This window comes from Lithobates pipiens, unplaced genomic scaffold, assembly GCF_037356315.1.
Source record: "Lithobates pipiens isolate NorthernLeopardFrog02 unplaced genomic scaffold, aLitPip1_a1.2 Scaffold_28, whole genome shotgun sequence".
Lineage (NCBI taxonomy): Eukaryota > Metazoa > Chordata > Amphibia > Anura > Ranidae > Lithobates > Lithobates pipiens.
This window is the reverse complement of record NW_027507789.1, coordinates 145,130,985-145,154,231: the sequence shown is the minus strand read 5'-3', so window position 1 is coordinate 145,154,231 and position 23,247 is coordinate 145,130,985. Positions and strand designations below refer to the sequence as shown.

At 42.0% G+C, this 23,247-nt stretch overlaps 1 protein-coding gene across 6 annotated transcripts in view; it reads right to left on the bottom strand.

Moving 5' to 3' along the window:
- GRB2 (growth factor receptor bound protein 2) overlaps window positions 1–23,247 on the bottom strand; it is a 97,576-nt gene that overhangs the window by 5,694 nt on the left and 68,635 nt on the right. For all 6 annotated transcript variants that reach the window (XM_077459641.1, XM_077459644.1, XM_077459645.1 and 3 more), the window contains one exon: window positions 17,374–17,471. In XM_077459641.1, the coding sequence (XP_077315767.1) occupies window positions 17,374–17,471 (98 nt within the window). The remainder of the gene's footprint in view (window positions 1–17,373; window positions 17,472–23,247) is intronic.

The window sequence follows — 23,247 nt, the reverse complement described above, 5'->3', positions numbered from 1 at the left end:
ATTTTTTTCCCTCAGAAATAGAGCTTTCTTTTGCTTGTATTTAATCACCACTGGGGTTTTCTTTTTTATTTCATTTTTATTTTTTGCTAAACAAATGAAAAAATATCAAAACTTTAGAAAAAAAAAAAAGTTTCTTGGTTTCTGTTTTAAAATTTTCAAACAGGTCATTTTTCTCCTTCACGGATGTGTGCTGATGAGGCTGCACTGATGGGCACTGATAAGGCAGCGCTGATTATCAGGACACTGGTTCTCTCCTCTCACGCTGTGATTGGCTCTTTACCCTGATTTGTGATTAGCTGTGTCCTTCGTACACAGTTATGTAGAGCCACGGTTCTGGGAGAACGTCATATGACACCTTCCCAGAACTGGACGACCACGTTGTGGCCATACTTTGCGCGGTTGGCAAGTGGTTAACCAAGTAAAGCAAAATATAAGCGGATTAAAACACCAACTTGTAATTTTTTTTGTTTTTTAATAAGTTATTGTTTTAGGCCTTATTCACGTGGGGGGGTTACATCCATGCCCCTGCAGGGCCATGTTTTACCTGCACGGGGTTGCATGCCCCGTGCTGGTAGTACAATTCATGTCTAAAGGAGAATCAGCCGTCTATGTCCCAATATGACATCTGAGTGGGTTCATGTGCATGCGGGTCCCCAAACTTAGCCTGGGTGCATTTGGGGACGTGCACCCAAATGGATGTCATATTAGGACACAACAGCTGTACCCATACGGATGCTGTGTACCAATAGACATGAATGGGAGTGCTGCCATGGAGATGCATGCATCACCTGTGCACCCCTGTGGCAGTAAAACACGGCCCTGCATGGGGCATGGATGAAATCTCACCATTATTAGCTATGCTCATCTGTCATACCCAAATTTAAGTGTATGGAAGGTATGAAAATATACCAAAGCAAAAGAAAGAAAAAGAAGTTCTGCTGCTGACAGTACATATGACAGACACCCTCAAGCGCTTGTATGTTCTTGCCCAAGTTCCAGTTCAGGGAACCCAATGATCGGAATTATAGGGCACCCTTGTATACAGTACATCTATCCTCTCACCTCCTACTATCTTCAAAGTATCATTCTTGGCCAGGAATTTCAGCCCTCACAGTGATAGACCAGTAATAAGGCCTAAGTAGTAAGGCCTAAAAAGAATGAGAGGGCCATGTGCCCAGCCCAGGTAGCGCTTCCTTGGAACCTAGTCCCTATGTCATTGGCCTGGAATACAAACTTGAGGTGCAGGGAGATGGAGCCGCATGTGCTGTCAGCAGGGTTTGAGGACTTCTTTTTAAAGTCATTTGCTTTCCAGCACATATTCTCTTGAAGTACAAACCTCTATGTTAGCAAATAAATATCCAAAAGTGAAACAGGCCTCAAGTGCAGTAAGCCATCAATATAAACTGTCCATCAATAACAAAGCTCAAAGCTGCGAATATCAGAAACCTACAGCTCTCATCTATCTTGCAATATAGCGATAAAAGCTGGGCAATGGTTGCTTACTGGCACCTTCAGCAAAAAAACCTTCTGCCCAAGGGCATTGTTAAAGCAACAGGAAAACTCTTATGCGCTGATAAATATCATAGGCTTCCCTGGGTAAGTGACCTTCAAAAAAAAAAAAGGCTGCAATAGCAACGAATTGTAAATACTGTAAGCAAAGGTATGCAAGAATTGGAAGTAGCACGACATACACTACATTACCAAAAGTATTGGGACACCTGCCTTTACATGCACATGAACTTTAATGGCATCCCAGTCTTAGGCCCCATTCACACCTGAGCGTAGTGTTTTACCACGATTTTGTACAGGTCAAATGGTCACCAATGGGAAAAAGCAGAAAAACGCCCAAATCTGCTGGAAAAAAAAAGTTCCAGAACTTGTTTGAGCTTCAGGCATTTTGGAACGGGGATGTGAACCATCTCCATAGAGAATACGATCTTTTTCCCCTTCAGCGTTTTGTAGCTTCAGGCTTCAAGCTACAAAATGCTCAGGTGCGTATGGGGCATTAGTCCGTAGGGTTCAATATTGAGTTGGCCCACCCTTTGCAGCTATAACAGCTTCAACTCATCAGGGAAGGCTGTCCACAAGGTTTAGAAGGGTGTCTATGGGAATGTTTGACCATTCTTCCAGAAAAGCATTTGTGAGGTCAGGTACTGATGTGGACGAGAAGGCCTGGCTCGCAGTCTCTGCTCAAATTTATCCCAAAGGTATTCTATCAGGTTGAGGCTAGGCCTTTGTGCAGGCCAGTCAATTTCCTCCACCCCAAACTCACTCTCCCATGTCTTTATGGACCTTGCTTTGTCCATAGTCATGTTGGAACAGGAAGGGGCCATCCCCAAACAGCATGAAATTGTTCAAAACGTCTTGGTATGCTGACGCCTTTATTGTCACGAAGGGCCCAAGCCCAACCGCTGAAAAACAACCCCACTCCATAATCCCCCCCTCCACCAAATGATTTGGAGCAGTTCACAAAGCAAGGTCCATAAAGACATGGATGAGCGAGTTTGGGGTGGAGGAACATGACTGGCCTGCACAGAGTCCTGACCTCAACCTGACCTAAGATCCTGCCCATGCTCGCTTTCATGGTTGTGAAAAAACACTAAGGGCTCATGCACACTGCAGCTTAAAGGAGCTCAAAGAAGCAGCTCCTATGGAGCTTTTGAGCTCTCATTTTTTCCGTCTAGAAACTCCCCTCCATGTTAGCCAATCTGTCCATACACACTTTGGCTTTTTCAGACATATACTCCTACAGACAGAAAAAAAACCCCCACCAAACTTAAGTTTTTAAGAGGAGCTAGTGCCCCAAAGAGCTCAAAAGAGCTAAAAAAAAGTGCTGAAAAACGCACAAAAATGTTTGTTCAAGCTTTTTGTTTTGTTTATACAATGGTTAAAGCGGAGGTCCACCCTAAAGTGGACCTTCCGCTCATTGGAACCCTCCCCCCCTCCGGCGCCACAATTGGCACCTTTCAGGGGGGAGGGGGGTGCAGGTACCTGTACAGTACAGGTATCTGCACCCACTTCTGGTGCAGATTCTTCAGAAGGTACGCCCCTTTCCGAAGGTCCCCCGCTGCCTGCTGGGAAACACACGGATCCCAGAGACAGCGGGGACCATCCTTATTGCGCAGCGCGACTCGCGCATGCGCAGTAGGGAACCGAGAAATGAAGCTGAAAGGCTCCACTTCCTGATTCCCAAACCCAAGATGGCGGCGGCAGCACCCGAGAGACTATCGAGAGATCGGCTTCGGGAAGCCGACATCGCGGGCGCGCTGGGCGGGTAAGTGTCATTATTTTAAAAGTCAGCAGCTGCAGTATTTGTAGCTGCTGGCTATTAAAAAAAATAAAAAACGGCGGACTCCCGCTTTAAGAAAATACTATCTAGGAGAATTTGTGAGAAAAAAAAACACTTATGCTAAAAAAGCTCAAAGGAGCTCAAAAGAGCTTGAAGAATAAAAACATGCACAAGAGCACAAAAAAGCACAAGTTTCTTCAAGCTGAAATAAAAGCGCAAATGCTTGTAAAAGCCGCTTTTTTTGAGCTGCAGTGTGCATGAGCCCTAATTTTGTCTCTGCTTGGAAGAGATCTATGAAATCTGCACATCGACTGACACTCAAATAAAGGACTCTTACCAGCTCTTTGTTTATGGGACAGGCAGTGGCCGCTGTGACCCCTCTAAAACAATATATTTCAGGCTACCAGTGCAGGACTGGAAAGCTATGCTTGTTTTAACTCTGCGGCAAAGCTTTGTGATGAACTGTTCAAATGACTAAAAGAAGCCTTGTCTCTACCCCTGAGGAAGGAGAATTTCTCTCTGAAACGTGTCGGGAGACAGAAAACAATGTGCATCATATAGACTATGGAAAGCAGCCAATAACTAGTTTCATCGCATGCCATATATATATATATATATATATATATATATATATATATATACACATATACACTATACTGTATGTATATGTACTAATAAAATTATACATATATTTTATCTTCACAATTTTGATCTTTCATTTTGCCATTTAACTGGTTCCCGACCAGCCGGTGCAGTTATACTGTGGCAGGTTGGCTACCCTGGGTGAGCCGTCATAGCTGTATGTTGGCTGCTTTAAGAGCACTAGTGGGGGGTGCACGCACCGCGACAATTGAGCCAATGCACGTACCCGGTGGTTGCGAAGTCCTCCGGGCACCCGCGATTGCTCCCGAGTGAGTTAGAAGGGAGGTCTGTCAATGTAAATAGACAGATCTACGTTCTGTCAGGGGTGAGGAGACTGATCTGTTGTTCCTAATACTTAAGAACAACAATTGGTCTCCTCCCCCAGGCAGTCCCATCCCCCAGTTCACTCCCTAGGTTACACATTTAACCCCTTGATCGCCCCCTATTGTTAACCCCTTCAACGCCAATGACATTTATATAGTAATCAATGGCTATTTATAGCCCTGATCGCTATATAAATGTCACTGGTCTCAAAAAAGTGTCAAAAGTGTCTGATTTGTTCGCCGCAATGTGGCAGTCCTGATAAAAATCGCAAGATCGCCACAATTACTAGTAAAAAAAAATAAATAATAAAAATACCATAAATATATCCCCTATTATGTAGGCTCTATAACTTTTGCGCAAACCAATAAATATACACTTACTGCGATTTTTTGTACCAAAAATATATAGAAGAATACATATCGACCTAAACTGAGGAACAAATTAGTTTTTTTTTATTTTTGGGATATTTATTATATAAAAAGTTTTTTTTTTCAAAATTCTCGCTTTTTTTATAGCACAAAAAATAAAAAGGTGATCAAATACCATCAAAATAAAGCTCTATATGTGGGGGGGGAGTGTGGGGTGGAAAGAGGTGAATTTTGTTTGGGTACAATGTTGCATGACCGTGCAATTGTCAGTTAAAGCAACGCAGTGCCATACCGCAAAAAAATGGCTTGGTCATTAAGGGGGCAAATTTTCCGGGGCTTAAGTGGTTAAAGTCCCACCTCGGGAAAACCTTTTTTTTTTTTTTTAAATAGAATCATGGGACAACAGAATATCTTTATTACTAATTATTGTTCCCCTAGTGAAAGCACCTCCCATAGTACAACAAAACACAGGCTAGCCATAGAGGTTAACTCTTTGATCGTCCCCAATGTTAACCCCTTCCCAGCCAGTGTCATTTAGTTGTCAATTAATCGTTAAAAAAAATTTGATCTTGATTCAACCCCCCCCCCCCCCCCCCGATTTTTTTGGAGAGTTTACCATTCTTTCAGATAACAATTGGAGAGACTTATCTGTTCACTCAGCTGTCAAAAGAAAACATCCTGGGCATTCTGCCAATTTGTTAATATGAAACATTGTAACTAACTCTTCCTTCTTAGATCAAAAGGATAAACTTCTGTGTGTAAAGAAAAAATCCAGGCAGTCTGCCAAGCCAAATTTGTAAATGCAGGAAGTTTAACCACTTTAATCTAAATCTTTTTCTGACACTTGTTTAAGTTAAAATCAATATTTTTTGCTAGAAAATTACGTGGAACCCCCAAACATTATATATATTAAAGCAGAGGCCCTTGGGAATAAAATGTCAATTGCTGCAATATTTTATGTCACACTGTATTTGTCCAGCGGTCTTTCAAACGCAATTTTTGGGGAAAAAATACACTTCAATTGTTTTAAAAAAAAAGTAAAGTTAGCCCAATTTTTTTGTTTTAATGTGAAAGATGTAGTTACGCCATGAGAATCGCAATCGATCCTCTAAGCAAAAAAAAATAAAAAATCACGATTCTCATTTTAGCCAGAATCGTGCAGCTCTAGTGTCATTGGTCCCCAAAAAGTGTCAAAAGTGGCAGAATATCTGATCACCACCATTACTACAAAAAAAAAAATCCATAATTTGTAGACGCTATAACCAATCAATATGCACTTTTTTTTTTACCAAAAACATGCGGCAGAATACATATTGGCCTAAATTGATGAAGAAAAAATACTGTGAGAAGACAAGATTCGTGTCCCTGCTTAGAAAAAACACAAGATCTCTGTCTTCCCTATTAGCAGTACTAGCTGTTTCTCGGGAACGATCGGCGGGTCCGCCGGGACACGCCGATTGACTCCCGCAGTGTCCAATCACAGCGGAAGCTGGTCGCCGGCGACGCGCCACAGACCCGGAACAGCAAAATCATATCCAGATACATGATTTTGCACAGGAGAGCCACCGCCCCACAGTACATGTACGTGAGGCGGTCGGCAAGTAGGCAAGTAAACCCCGCATTTTACCATGCGTTACCACAATGCATAAACTGTAGTGCAGTACGTTTCTGTGCCAACGGCATCTCGAATTTAATGCAGCTGTGTCATAGATCATCACATCATGTGATAACACAATACCATGCGGCGTGGTGCGCTGCATAAAAAAAAAAGAAAAAGAAAAAAAAAAAGTTTGTTTTTTGCAATGTTATGGTGATATTTGCAGCCCATTCAAATTAATAGGCTGCCTTTAAGCAACTCACATAAGTGCAACACAGATACCTGTATGTGCTCTTCTGTAAGAGCAAGCTAGGCTTGCATGGACTGAAATTAGCACAACGGTGACATTTTCCAGATTTTAAATTGTTGAAATTACAGCCAAACCTCAGCCACCCACCCTACCCAGTGACTTGACCTTGCTGACCATTAGGAGAAATCTTATTGGGCAGAGAGGTTATGGGTGGGCTGCAGAAATGCGGTCCCTATGTCAAGGAAGTCAAACTGGGACCAGGATCAGAGGGTGACGAGCAGATTTTTTTAGCTGAGAAAAATAGCAGCATGCCGGACATTTCATTTTAACCTGGCTGACAGGTTAGTTGGTTCTTTTCAGGGAGCTGACTTCCTCATACCTACCTAATAGCACAGTGACACTGACAGGGCCATGTATTCACAGTGTATGTAATAAGTGTTAGTATGTCATTCTGGGGCATCCCAAAACAGTCAAACATACAATGCTGACAATGACCTCTTTTTGTCCTTGGAAGTACAAATAATACAAAAACATAAGAAGAATACTTGTAGATGCTGCCGCTTTTCAATTAACCACTTTACTTCTGGAATATTTTACCCCCATGACCATTTTTTGCTATACGGCACTGCGTTACTTTAACTGACAATTGCGTAGTCATGTGACATTGTACCTAAAAAAAAAAATGTATGTCCTTTTTCTCCCACAAATAGAGCTTTATTTTTGTGGTATTTGATCAACTCTGTGGTTTAAATTTTTTGTGCTATGAACAAAAAAGACTGACAATTTGGGGGGAAAAATATTTTTAACTTTCTGCTATAAAAGATCTCCAATAATAATAAAAAAAAATCTTCATAGATTTATGCCAAAATGTATTCTGCTACATGATTTTGGTAAAAAAAAAAAAAAAAATCCCAATAAGCATATATTCATTGGATTACGTGAACGTTATATTGTCTACAAACTATGGGATACATTTATGGAACTTTTATTTTTTTATACTAGTAATGGCGGCGCTCAGTGACTTATAGTGAGACTGTGATATTGCAGTGGACAATCAGATGCTAACTGACGCTTTGTGGGAACCAGTTACACTAATATAGTGATCAGTGCTAAAAATATGCACAGTCACTGTACTGACACTGGCTTAAAAGGAGTTAAATATCTAGGGTGATAAAAGGGGTTAACTGTGTGCCTAGCCAGTGTTTTGTGTGCACTGTGGGCTGCTTTCATTACGGAAAGAGATCGATTTTAATCCCAGCTTTGCAGGAACACAGAATCCATCCCTTCCCTCATCAGAACTGAAATATGCCGTGTTTACATAGGCATATCTCAGTTCTCTGTGTATTGTCGACGATTGGCAGGTGCTGAAGAACATCGAGTACCCAGCACCTGCAGATCACCTTGTGATAATTTACAGCAGAAGCCTTCCACCAGTGGAGCGCATGTGCCCACTGCAGGCTGAAGTCCAGAATCTCGTATTTATACACACGTTCAGGGCACAGCTGACACCCTGTAGCAGTAAAAAGACTACAAGGTGGTTAGAAAGAGGTTAAAGTGCTGTACTATATATCCAGAATTTTGAAGCAATTGATAACCCTTTAAACCAGGGATATGCAATAAGCGGACCTCCAGCTGTTGCAGAACTACAAGTCCCATGAGTCATAGCAAGACTGACAGCCACAAGCATGACACCCAGAGACAAAGGCATGGTGGGACTTGTAGTTTTGCAACAGCTGGAGGTCCGCTAATTGCATATCCCTGCTTTAAACCATCCACAATGTCAGGTTATCCAACTTAAATTAAATATTTGCATTAACTCCTGCTGAGAGCCAACCCACTGCTTGCATCAGGGTTAATAATCTTGAGAGGAGCAGATAGACAAAGTGCTGATGTTTTCATGGGGTACAGCTCCCCGATGTCCCTCCCACCAGCCCTGATTTGCCTGCATTGCACAGAGAACCACAGAGTGCCAGTGATAACATCTTTGGATCTAAAATAAGGTAAATATAAAAAAAAAGGTTTTGTTTACTACAAGCAGATTAAACCTCATATTTAAAGTGGAAGTAAACCCCCCTATCGTTTTCATCCACGGAAGCTGCCATCTTTGCCTCTGTTTAATCTTCAGCTGCCACGGTGCTGCACATGTGATCCGTTATGACACCAACCATTGGGTGGTTTGACAGTTTAGTTGAGAGCACAACCAATGTGCAGTTAGCATTCGCGGCATGCCGTTTTTTTAAACTGTTTAAATCGATGGGTTTACTTCCACTTTAAGGCCATGGTAAAGCTGTGGCCTGGACATGGAATGGTTTACCATGGCATAACTCATAACTCATAACTGAAACCTAAAAAAAATAAAAACATTTTGAGGGATAGATGAGTAGTTCTCAATTCAAATATTTATACAAGAACCACTAATAGGTTTACTCTCTTGTGGAAAAATACATCAAAATATCTCTCAAACAGGAGATCTTACTTGTGAACAATACGAGGTGGTATCAAAAAGGTTTGAGACTAGTTTTGTAACACGCCAACAGAAGTCACAGGGAGCACCAACCTTTATAAGTCAGCGTGCCAAAAGACATCGTCCTATGTACATCAAGAGCTGTACAACTGGTGCTATTCTGACCACGAGCATTACCACGTCATTTCACCATGGAAGCAAGTTACAACAAATGTGAGTTTCTCGCCGGAAACAACATGATCTCGCTTCCGAATCCACCCTACTTGACAGATTTGGGTCTTCCCCAAAGATGAAGATCCAGCTCAAAGTTCATCGTTTTGACACCACTGCAGATGTCCAACGGGAATCGCAGAGGGTGCTAGACACACTTCAAGAATAAGACTTTGTAGAACCTCCTTTCACTGCAATTACAGCTGCAAGTCTTTTTGGGGATGTCTCAACCTACTTTGCACATCTAGAGAGTGACATTTTTGCCCATTCTACTTTTCAAAATATCGCAAGCTCTGTCAGATTGGATGGAGAGCGTGTGTGAACAACAATTTTCAAGTCTTGCCACAGATCCTCAATTGGATTTATGTCTGGACTTTGACTGTGCCATTCTAACACATGAATATACTTTGATCTAAACCACATTGGTCTCATCTGACCAGAGCACCATCTTCCACTTTTGCTGTGTTCCGAACATGGCATCTTGCAAACTGCAAATGAGACTTCTTATGGCTTTCTTCTTGCCACTCTTCCATAAAGGCCAGATTTGTAGAATGCACGACTAATAGTTGCCCTGTGGACATATTCTCCCACTGAGCTGTGGATCTCTGCAGCTCTTCCAGAGATACCATGAGCCTTTTGTCTGCTTCTCTGATTAATGTTCTCCTTGCCCAGCCTGTTAGTTTAGGTGGACGGCCATATCTTGGTAGGTTTTCAGTTGTGCCATACTCTTTCCATTTTCAGATGTTGGATTGAATAGTGTTCTGGGAGTTGTTCAAAGTTTGGGATTTTTTTTTATTACTTAACCCTGCTTTAAACTTCTCTACAACTGTATCCCCGACCTGTTTGGTGTGTTCCTTGGCCTTCATGATGTTGTTTATTCACTAAGGTTCTCTAGGGCTTCACAGAACAGCTGTATTTATACCGAGATTAAATTACACACAGGGGGACTTTATTTACTAATTAGGTGACTTCTGAAGGCAATTGGTATCAGCAGATTTTAGTTAGGGGTATCAGAGTAAAGGGGCTGAATACAAATGCACGCCAAACTTTTCAGATATTTGTAAAAAAAAATTGAAACCCATTTATCATTTTCCTTTCCACTTCACAATTATGTGCCACTTTGTGTTGGTCTAGCACATAAATTCCCAATAAATACATTTAAGTTTTTGTTTGTAACATCACAAAATGTAGAAAATTTCAAGGGGTGCGAATATTTCAAGGCACTGTACTAGTGTCCCTTGCAGGATAAAACAGCAAATGCTCTTTTACCATGGTTATATGTCCCCCTCACCTTCATAAAAAAGGCTGTTGGTGAGCATTCCTATTATTGGTATTATGGGAATTATATACTCCAAACATAGGCTTATAATGCTAGGGCTCTAAACTAGATAGAGGTATTGGGGGGGGGGTTATCATTCTGAGCCATCAAAGTCCAAGTTCCAATTATCAAGAAAATAAGAATCACTTGTTGAACCTCTAGCGTCAGCATTTCAGGTAGTATGTAACACCTTGTTCAGCACAAATATCAATGGAGGTGTCCCAAACACCCCACACGTCAAAGATGCACTGTATGATATGGATTCACCACATCCTTAGTTCTCAGATTTTTGTATGTCATTGTGAGTTTCATTGCTACAGAGAACTGAAATCACTGATCAAGTTGTAATAGTTTCTGTTGTACATTCAGCTGACATGAATTGTCCTTATGAACAATCAACATCTCTTAAATAGATGGCATGAGTCCGATTGTAAAAATCAAATACATTGGCACTTGAGATACAGATTAAGCTACAGCTCCCTAGGGAGTGCAATTAGGTCTGGTGTGGAATAGCTTAAAGCGGAGTTCTACCCATTTAAAAGTCAGCAGCTACAAAAAGTGTAGCTGCTGACTTAATAATCAGACACTTGCCTGTCCCGCGGACCAGCGATGCGGGTGCAGGAAGCCTCGCTCCTCTCCCCCTGCATTCTAACTGTGGGTGCCCGGCTGTGGCTTCACAGCCAGGCGTGCACTGTGTATGCCTGAGCCGCGCTGTGCACTGTGAATGGCCGTGGAATCAGACATGTCCCAGAAGATTGCAGGGAGGGAGGGGGGAAAGGTGATCTTCCTTCCAGCACCTCGGCACCGGGGGAGGAAGTGGGAGTCTCTAAAAACAGGGTACCCACTCCCCCCCAAAAAAATTACATGCCAAATGTGGCATGTCATGGGGTCACCAGCACTTAACCTCCCTGGCTGTATTCCAGAGTTTGGCTCGGGGTGGAATTTCAGAACCAAAAGTGGTAACCCCGAGCCAGACTCAGGATAGCATTGCAGGATCCAGGAAGACCTTGTCCCCTGGATCCTGCAAGGTCTCCCTGCAGTGTGAGCTGCTCGTCCTCCACTTGATTCATCACGGAGCCGGGCTCTGTTCCCTGCAAGCATTGTGACTCGCAGGGACGGAGAACGGTGCCAAATTCAAAAAGTGAAACACACAAAATACATATAGTACACTGTAATCTTACAGATTACATTGCTATATGAAATTATTTCCCATCCCTTTTGTCCCTAGTGGTTTGTCCAGTGCCCTGCATGCAGTTTTATATTAGAAATACTGTTCTTTCTGCCTGAAAACTGGAGATTGTCCATAGCAACCAAAACTGTCCCTTTACATCAAAAGTGGTTTTAGACCAGCTAGAAAACAGCGATAATAAATTAGAATCATTTGCAGAATTGAGAGATAGTGATTTGTGGGGAGATCCGTCATCAAACACTGAAAGTAATGACAGTGACAATTCTGCAACTAAGCAAATTTCCGTGTTTTTGATTTGATTACATGATTGAATCATTTTTAATATTATTATTTGGTATAATTTATAGTTCTTTATAATATTATAATTTATGATTTCATTTTTCAAACTTTATCATACCCAAGATGTCTACTAGACTCTGGCTTGGACAGATTTAAGTGAGTTATTCCTAAAGCCACGTACACACGGGCGGACTGTATGGCCAACTTAGGCCGCGTACACACGCGCGGACTGTTTGCCCAACTTTGTCCGTCCAACAGTTTCGGCAAACAGTCCGCTCAAACTTAGCATGGACGGACATGGCCACACACGACGGACGAACAGTTTGCTGAAACCGTGCGCGATGACGTGAACGGCACGTACGACGGGACGAAAAATACGACGTCCTATACACTGCATTATAGCTTTCGGCGTGAAAATCCTTTCTGAGCATGCGCGCAACTTTGTTTGACGAACAAGCCTACACACGAGCGGACTGTTCGCTGAAACAAGGTTTCAGCGGACAGTTTTACAGAATTTCCGAAAAACCTTGTCCGTCCAACTGTCCGCTGAAACTGTCCGCTGAAAGCCCACACACGAGCGGACTGTCCGCCCAAACACTGTTCAGCGGACAAAGTTGGGCGAACAGTCCGCGCGTGTGTACGCGGCCTTAGTCCGTCAGACAATCCGACGGACAGTCCGTCCTACTTTCGAATGAACGGACTTGACCACACACGGATGCAAAACAGTCCGTCGAAAGTTTGCGCGATGACGTGTACAGCACGTACGACGGGACTAGAAATAGGAAGTCCAATACACAGCAATGCAACCTTTCGCCGTGTAAATCCTTTCTGAGCATGCGCCATACTTAGTCCGTCGAACTAGCCTACTCACGAGCGGATTGTCCGCTGAAACCAAAGTCTGACGGACAATATTACGGAAATTCCGAAATACTTAGTCCGCCAGACTGCACGCTGAAAAAGTCAGCTGAAGCCCACACACGAGCGGACTGTCCGCTGAAATGTGTTTCGACGGACTAAGTTGGCCAGACAGTCCGCCCGTGTGTACGCGGCTTTAGAATTACAGGCCTACAATATAAAACACCAAATTTCCATGCAAAATAATTGTACCGCTTTCAGCACCAGAAATCTGAAATAATCATACTGCCAGAGAGGTTAAAGCAGAAGTTAAATTTTTTGGGTGGAACTCCGCTTTAAGGCCAGCTTAGGTCTGGTCTTAAATGCTCCTTTAACACAACTATAAAAGCACCCTACAAAGTCCTCTTTAGGTGGTACTGACTCGTCCCATCCTCTAATGTCAGGTGCTTCCAGCAATGTGGCCACACAAGCAATAGAGTTCAAACAAGGCATCCTGGTCACAGTAATGCTGAAACAAGCTAGTAGGGGTCATGGGGTATTTCCTGAAAAAAAGAGGATGTGTTGGCATATTTTGACCTAGAAAAAGAGACCAGGTGGATATGAAAATTGGAAGCTAACAATCTGTCTGGTCTAAATGAGAGTTGGAGCTTCAGCCCCTTTCTGGTATGAACTTGTTTAGTAGAACTGACCACCACGAACCTCTGTTCCTAGTCGATGCCTGTTAAAGGGACACGCGTGGATTTGTGACGCACGAGCCAGCTGCCGAGGTCTGCGGCTGTGTTGGATATTTGTTTGTACTGCTTCTGATCCATTCTACGTAGCACTGTTCATTTAAGAGCACGGATAAATCAGTTGGACTTTCACCTTTTTCACTGTGGACTAAACATGTTTGGATTGATTTTATAATCAATACCGTTTTATTTTCAATCTTGATGGTTCAAATTTATGTTCTTCACTATAACACAATTATTAAATTGCGTCACTGTCATTGTGATTGTGTGGAGTTGCGCACTTATTTATTTTATATACAATACATAATAAATATTATTTTTTGGTGATACAGTACTTTTTCTGAGGATCACAAGACTGCACTTAGTCCTGTATTCTGGTGTCCCAGATTCAGCAGACAGCAAACTAAAACTCACCGTCGGGATCCATCCAGATGATAGATGAGCAGCTGGCTCAGCCTCTCAGAACTCCGCTGAGAGTCCGAGGTAGCCACTCCTGTACTCTCCACAGACCAGTGCTCCAGTGAGAGCTGGAGGAGCAGAGCAGAGAGCCGGTGGCTGACAGTCACCACTCTCTCTGCTTAGTGAAGTCCAAGAACTGAGCAATCAGTAGTCTTTGATCACTCATCTGAGTATGTACATTTGTTTTTTTGCAAACCTGTACTTCTTTGTTGTGTCCCATGGTTGGCTGTATTATTAAGCAATTCAAAGTGTTGGTTTCTTTTTCTTTATATTTTCAAAATGTTCCCTTGCAACTTGGACTCTGTGTATATATATATATATATATATATATATATATATATATATATATATATATGTGGGGTTTGGATTAGTTCTCACCGGCATTTGAGGTGAAATGGTACCATCAGTGCCCCCATCTGCAGGATATGCCCATATATGCTTGACACCACCATGACATAAATGATGCATGACCTAATATAGTATGGACTTTCTTCCGGATGATTCAGATGTTGATTTACTGACCTTTTGTATCATGTATTTGCACTATGGGTAATTTAGAATATCAGATGCAAGAGGTTAATGTAATTTTAACTTCATACTTGGGCAAGTTTTTTTTAGCCATTTGTACGGTATTTTTGGAGTTTGATGTGAATAAAATAGTTTTATTTATTTGTATATATATAGGAGCTTATGAACTTTGCTGTTTTCTTCTATATCATTTATTTTCAATATAAGATAGAAGGTGGAGTTTTGGAGTCATTGCTAGATATTTTAGCATTTTTGGGAAGTTTGAAGTCTACCGGTAACTGGTAAGGAAACTGTAAATTCTGTAAAAAAATTGTATTCTATTTTGCGTGCTTTGCCTATGTATTGCACACTGCACTCATTGTGCACACAGCACTAATAATGATTTCATTACACGTTTGCATTCTTTTGAGTGGCGATTAGAATTAGCCTGCCTATGTTACGCCCCTTGTTACCATACAAGTACAATTGTAATATTAACCTGCCTGCGCTATAGCCGAATAATGGATACAGCGTGGATCTTAATTGCCAGGAGGCCGTCAATATATGTCCTCCCGTGCATGAACTGCCTACGTGCCCCCTGCAGGGCCGGGATGATCACAGATTGGAGTAAGGGGCCGATCCCGGCCCCTTACCATGTGATCAGCTGGCAGCCAATGACAGCTGATCATGTGATGTAAAGAAAAGATCGGTAATCAGCTTTTCTCTGTTCGCACAGACAGCGTGAGCAAAAAAGAAGAAAAAAAAATGATCACCGATTTTTGTCAGAGGGACAGTGGTGTCCAGAAGAGTGTGATACATCACCCAAGTATCTGTGCCCACCACTGCCTAACTATGCAGACAACCAGTGGCACCTATCAATGCCCTTCAGTGTCACCTACCAATTCCCTTCAGTACTGCCTAACAGTGCCATCTATCAGTGTCCATCAATGCCCATCAATGCAGCCTCATCAGAGCACATCAATAAAAAAATTACCTGTTTGCTAAATTTTATAACAAACTATAAAACTGTTGTTTTTTTTTTTTTTTACTTTTCGGTCATTTTTTAGCAAAAAAACCCCCAAAAAAAACAGTAGTGATTAAATACAGCTAAAAAGAAAGCTCTATTTTTGGGGGAAAAAAAAAAGATAAAGATTTCATTTTTTGTACAGTGTTGCATGACCGCGCAATTGTCATTCAAAGAGTGACAGTTCTGAAAGCTGAAAAATGGCCTGGGCAGGAAGAGGGTTTAAGTGCCTAGTGAGCAAGTGGTTAATGTGATACCTACGTAATCATGTGTATAAAAAAAACTTCAATTGCGTTGAATAAACAGAACAGTTAATTTGGAACCACTAATCAATAGGATAGGCGTTCCCCTCTATAAAATTTCCAAAACAATAAATAGCTTTTTTCTTTATGACTTAGAAATTCCTCCTGTGGTACATTGGGGCTTTATTGATTTTATCTAGGTCTCATAGGTGTACCTTGCACACCCTTTTCACTGCATATAAAGGGGTACACATATATTTTCCAAATAGAGACAAAAGCAATTTTCTAACAAATTCAGTGCAATTGTTACCACTCTGGTAGTCCAAGACCTCTTTGTCATCTGGCATGTTTGTTGGCAATAGGTCTTTGGGGTGACATGCTAGAATGTCATTATGTCCTTCATGTCATTGAACCTGCCCTGTAGCATAGCAGAAGTTTGATATATAGTTTATAGTCTTCCCTGATGCCCTCTACCTGCATTTTCAATGATGCTATTAAAAAACTGCACTGAACTCAACACCTCCTGCAACAGTAGTCCCCCTCCCACTCTCATCTATGTCTGGGTAGATGTGTGTACATATAGCAGGGTACTCAAAGTAGAACTTCACCCAAAAGAGGAAGTTTAGTTCTTCCTTTGTCCACCCCTGCCATATTTGTAATATTTATTTTAGGGAGGGGGTAGTGTACCTAGTTTTGACAGGTACCTGCTCGGATCGCCTGGGTGACCCAAGTAGAGGTTCTCCTCCACCCTTCCTGTTCACAGCATTCTGGGACACGTCACAGGTCCCAGAAGGCTTCAGGAACTATTCACAAAGCGCAGCGTGGCTTCGGAGTAAAAACTGGATGCCCACACTTTAACATGCCAGCGCCAGGAACCCTAAATTTAAAAATGTTAAAATGTGCCGAATCTGCTATAAGCATTGATAAGGCGTTTGCCATGTGTTGTCCCTGCATGTCTTCCCTTTCTAAAAAGTATCTATAGAGGGATCCAATGAGGCCATAGTGAAAAAGTATTCGGCCTGGATGCCACCTGTGCCTCTCTGACCTTGCTCTAGTGTAGGACTTGGTGCCATGTTAAAAAGGTCCCCCTAGAGTCCCTGTACCACCCTGGTTCTGGTGGCACCATTGGTAGCTTTGTTAAGTGGCATGAAGTCCTGGCTTTCTCGTGTAGCATGGATGTCAGCTAAAATAAGATCAGAATAGGCTTTGCAGAGTATGTAGCTGGAGCCTTGAAACAACTATATATTTAGATGCCGCCAAGGCCCAGGTGGTAATTAGGCAGCGCCTAATGTCTGTGCAGACTGAACTAGCTTGGGGATCCTGTCAATAAAGCAGCAAACACCGGCACAGCTTGCCAGGATGATCCAATATGATGATTTTGGTCTCTAAACACCTATTACATTGCACACATTTGTATCAAATGAGGGGAATTTACTAACAATGCAGCAGACAGAATCTGGAGAAGCTATAAATGGCAATCGAACAGCTTCTATCTCTCATTTTCAAAGCTTAACTGAACAAGCAGAAGCCGATTGGTTACTATGCACAACTGCTCAGATTCTGTCTGCTCCAATTGTAGTAAATTCCATCCAATGTCCTTTCTTTGCCCTTAAAAAAATACTTACGGGTGTGGCTTCATTTCTATATAGTTTTTTGGAATAAAACCATCCTTGCCATTAAGCTCAGCCTTGTACCAATTTTGATCACACTCTTCATTCAAAACCTGAAAGTGGATCACACACAAAAAAAAATGATTAGAGAAAGCCACTATCTCATAAAACATCAAGACCATAAAATAAGAGATACAATACATTGAAAACAGAACTACTGAACTAAATAAAATACCCACCTTCTACTAAAATAATGTACTCAATCAAAATCCTTAAATATATGTTTAAACTAGTTTCTCAGTTTTCATTTGTAACAGTACTCCATACAATACCCAATTGTTTAGTAAAATATAAAAGATGATGCTACGCCAAGTAAATAGATACCAAACATGACATGCTTTAAAATTGTGCACACCTGTTCAACGGCAACAAACTACGTAAAATTGTATTACCCATAGGTTACTACTTTAGTTTTAGACAGAAGGTCTGGTTCTAGAATCACTGCCCTCGATCTGACGTTCACAGTGATACCTCATATGCCTGCCATCCCGGCATAACCAAAGTCCAGGGACGTACCGGTACATCACTAGTCGTCAAGTGGTTCAACTGTTTTTATTTTTTCTGTTTTGTTTTTTAGCAAGTTTGTCTATAGTTTACAAAACACAGAAAGAACAGAACTGCATTTGAAATAGAACATGGCATTTTGCATTCAGCTATCATAACTGGGTGTGCACAGCTTCAAAGGAACCAGGACTAGAAAGAAAAGCTTGGTTTTCGCAGGCCCTGCCCATCATTGACAATAACTCTATACTTGTCAATCTACAGTATCTTAAAAAACAAAAACAAAAAAACACATTGAAAAGACCATACATTCCTTTTAATCATCAGTAACTGGGGGAATGGGAGCACGGCACAGAAAACATAATAAATATATGAAGCAAAAAATTCTCTGCAGATGGCACTGTAGAATGAAGGTGGCAGTGTGCCTTTGCTTATTGCAGCAACTCTGCAATACGTTTGCAACTTACATATACACACACTCAGTGGAACCTTGGATTACAAGCATAATTCTTTCCAGAAGAATGCTTGTAATCCAAAGCACTCGTATATCAAAGCGAGTTTACCCATAGAAGTCAATAGAAACTCAGATAACTAATTCCACAGTGACTTCTATGGTATTCAGCACCACATGTGGCCAGGTGTGGGGGGGGGCACCGGATTCCCTCGGAAACCGCTCAGAGCCTCATAGAGGCACTGGGAAGCACTCGGAGAGAAACCAAATCACGGTCAGGTAGACCAACTAAAATTTCAGCCACAACTGCCAGGAAGATTGTTCGAGATGCTAAGAAAAACCCACAAATAACTTCAAGTGAAATACAGGAAGAGGGTTCCTTCTGGGGTGACAGCCATGCAGACAAATTTGATGCAGTGTGCGGCGTCTGGTCTGAGGACTGACAGGCTGACCCCTTCAACCTCTGTAGCAATGCTGGCAGAACTCAAGTCTATTTCCCAAAGAAAACCTCTGGATATGACTCTGAGTGCATGCACTCAACTTATTTGACACACCTGCTCCCCATTCACACCTGAGACCTTGTAAAACTAATGAGTCACATGACACCGGGGAGGAAAAATGGCTAATTGGCCCAAATTTGGACATTTTCCCTTAGGGGTGTACTCACTTTTGTTGCCAGTGGTTTAGACATTAATGGCTGTGTGTTGAGTTATTTTGAGGGGACAGCAAATTTACACTGTTATACAAGCTGTACACTCACTACTTAACATTGTAGTAAAGTGTCATTTCTCCAGTGTTGTCACATTAACCACTTCAGCCCCGGAGGATTTTACCCCATTCCTTACCAGAGCACTTTTTGCAATTTGGCACTGCATCGCTTTAACTGACAATTGCGTGGTCATGCGACGTTGCACCCAAACAAAATTGATGTCCTTTTTTTCCCACAAATAGAGCTTTATTTTGGTGGTATTTGATCACCTCTGGGGGTTTTTATTTTTTGCGCTATAAACAAAAAAAGAGCGACAATTTTGAAAAAAATTAAAAATAAAAAACTATATTATTTACTTTTTTTTGCTATAATAAATATCCATTTAAAAAAAAAAAAAACTAGTACTAGTAATGGCGGCGATCTGCGATTTTTTTCGTGACTGCGACATTATGGTGGACACATCGGACACTTGACACATTTTTGGGACCATTCACATTTACACAGAGATCGTTGCACTGATTACTCCCTATGAGAGTGAGTCTAACTGTAGTTGGAGGGGACTCACAAGGGGAGGAGACCGATCGGTGTTCCTCTGCACTGGGAACACACCATCGGTCTCCTCTCCTCTGACAGCACGTGGATCTGTGTGTTTACATACATAGATCCACGGTCCTTCTGTGTTCCCGGGCAATCACTAGTGGCTGACGGACATTGCAGCCGACGGGCACACACACCGGGTCCCAAGCGATGTCGCAGGTGCGCGCGTGCCCCCTAAACGGCCGGGAATCAGAGGACGTCATATCACGCCCACCCATGATGGGAGATCCCATCTGTGGGCGTCATATGTCTATAGGCCGGGGCTGAGATCATAAAATATTTACAAAAATGCGAGGGGTGTACTCACTTTTGTGAGATACTGTAGGTACGTTAATATCAGTTGCAGTGTGCTGTCATTCATTGTTAATGGCACTCCAACGCACATACACTCACCAGCCACTTTATTAGGTACACCTGTTCAATTGCTTGGTAACACTAATTGCTAATCAGCCAATCACATGGCAGCAACTCAGTGCATTTAGGCATCTAGACGGGGTGAAGGCGACCTGCTGAAGTTCGAACTGAGCATCAGAATGGGGAAGAAAGTGGATTTAAGTGACTTTGAACATGGCATGGTTGTTGGTGCCAGACGGGTAGGTCTGAATATTTCAAAAACTGCTGGTCTACTGGGATTTTCACACACAACCATCTCTAGGGTTTACAGAGAATGGTCAGAAAAAGAGAAAATATCCAGCGAGCGGTAGTTGTGTGAATCAAAATGCTTTGTTGATGTCAGCGGAGAATGGGCAGACTGGTTTGAGATGATAGAAAGGCAAACATAACTCAAATAACCACACATTACAACCAAGGTATTCAGAACATCATCTCTGAACGCATAACACATCCAACATTGAAGCAGATGGGCTACAGCAGCAGAAGACCACATCGAATGCTGCCCCTTTCAGCTAAGAAAAAAAACTAAGGCTACAATTCTCATAGACTCAATAACATTGGACAATAAAAGATTGGAAAAAGGTTGTCTGGTCTGGTAAGTCAAAATTTCAGCTGTGACATTCAGATGTAGGGTCAGAATTTGGAGTAAATAATATGAAAGCATGGATCCATCCTGCCTTGTATCAATGGTTCAGGCTGGCGGTGGTGTAATGGTATTGGGGGGGGGGGATATTTTCTTGCCACACTTTGGGCCCCTTAGTACCAATTGAGCATTGTTTAAACGCCACGGCCTACCCGAGTATTATTGCTAACCATGTCCATACCTTTATGACTACAGTGTTCTGATGACTCCTTCCAGCAGAATAATGCCCCATGTCAAAGCTCAAATCATCTCATCACTGGTTTCTTGAACATGACAATGAAGTCACTGTACTACAATGACCTCCACAGTCACCAGATCTCAATCCAATAGAGCACCTTTGGGATGTGGGGGAATGGGAGATTCACATCATGGATGTGCAGCTGACAAATCTGCAGCAACTGCATAATTCTACCACATCAATATGGACCAAAATCTCTGAGGAATGTTTACAACACCTTGTTGAATCTATGCCACCATGAATTAAGACAGTTCTGAAGGCAAAAGGGGGTCCAACCCGGTACTAGCAAGGTGTACCTAATAAAGTAGACCAGATATATTGAAGGCAGTGTCCTGGGTTTAGTAACAGGAGAAGGAGGTCAGGGGTCTTAGGACCTTCTTGTCTGCCCCTCTCCATCAGCACTAGGGTCACATTAGGTGAACGAGGGAGAAGAGAAACATTGGTCTAATAGTCGAAACCATTGTATAAAACAGGTTTTCTTTGTCAGAATAAATCCCCTCTGATGTTGGGTGTCCTGTGTGTGTGGATGGTGCTGCATTATGTACAATTATTAGTTTACATGTTTTACAATTTAGAATGGGGTTTCTTGAGATTTTGCCGAATTTTAAAGGCTGCCTTGACTAAAAAAAAAGCTAAAAATGGAAATGAAATGTGATGAGGGCTCCTGGGCAGGCTTGGTTCAGGGCTTGTGATACCTGCAGTATCCATTAAGGAGAGAACATTCTCAATAGGAACTGGAATAGGAAGGTGTTTCCTTAGGATAGGATCCTTCTCCATAGGATGAATCCCAACAAATAGCTTAGGAGGAGTGTATATTCTTGCAGGACTAGTTCACACCACAATCCCTGTGTTAAGTGTTGATTTCCAGCGATGCATTTACATTTTTAATGCAGGTGTAATACATTCCAGTGATCATTTTTCCTTTGCTAAGGATGTCTGCCCTTTTGCTGATCACAATATATATATATATATATATATATATATATATATATATATATATATATATATATATGTTGCAGTTTGCAAGTGTTTTACCCGAGTTATGGCTGAAGATATCTTTTTCTTCAGCCGGTGGCTGTCTTTCTCATGAAAGTGCTCTGAGTGGCTCATGAGCCGCTGGATCGCTTTCAGATGCAGCGGGAGGGAACACCCCCCTCCTGCCACTCGCTGGTACTTCTCGGGCTTACCGATCCCAAGAAACGATCTGGCGGTGTGGCTGGCTGGTCACAGAGGCGATAAAAGACTAGACCGTCTTTGATCCCCACTATGGCCTTGGAGGACCGCAGCGACGTCATGACATCACTTCAACTCCAGGGTGGAAGTAAACAATTTTTTATTTTTTGAATATTTTGCCTTTAAAAAAAGGTAAAGGAGAAATTTAATATCATGTTAAAGTGGTTGTAAACGCAAAAGAAAAAAAAACCTGCAAGACAAAGGCATAATGAGCTAGTATGCATTGTCTTTTTTCAACCTCACCTACTATATAACTATGTCACTTTATTCAAAACTTTAATAAAAAGAATAAAAAAAAGGGTTGAGCATTAATCTGTGTGTTCCTAGTGCCCATTAGGTGTTTGTTTGGGCTGTGTGCACCGCCATAGCTTGTACCTCATAAAACACACAAGGAAGAAAATCCTCTGCAGTTTCCACTACAAAATCAGGGCCCTCAATACTTCCCCCCGTAATGTCCTCAATTAAAGAGGTGTGTGTCTGATCCCTGTACAGGGACAGAGGGAATACAGGATGTCAAGTGCTTCTGGCCTCTGGAGACCAAAGATTCTAGAAGTGCCAAAAGTTTGCCAAATAATTCAGTACTCACAGTAATGCCTCAGTGGGTCACTCATAGTAATGGAGTTTAGAATGGATGAGGTTTTGCATGCCACTAGTAACTGAGTAACATCCTACACCATGCTGTGATCTAAGTAGTTGCCGATGGTCCATGCGATAGCTGACCTAGCAACCGTGGTTGTACTAGCTTAGTTGTGACATACAGTTTTTGACAAGGTGTATTCCTGTTGTGATATATTCACTGCCCTATGCTCATTTCCCAGACTGCAAAATAAAGAATAAAAAAATAAAAAAATTAAGAGACAAAACGCAGGGGATTACCAAAATAAAGTGACCAACTCCCAGGGTGGATTTGGTTAAATCATAATTTTTAAAGAGCAACTGTCATTTCTGTCCCACAGCGACTCCTCTTCTGACTCACTGCTGACTCACCGACAGTCCCATTCACTGTAATGAGACGGCTGGTGATGTGGCAGTAACACAACAAGGTGAGGGACCTGGTGGCAGCA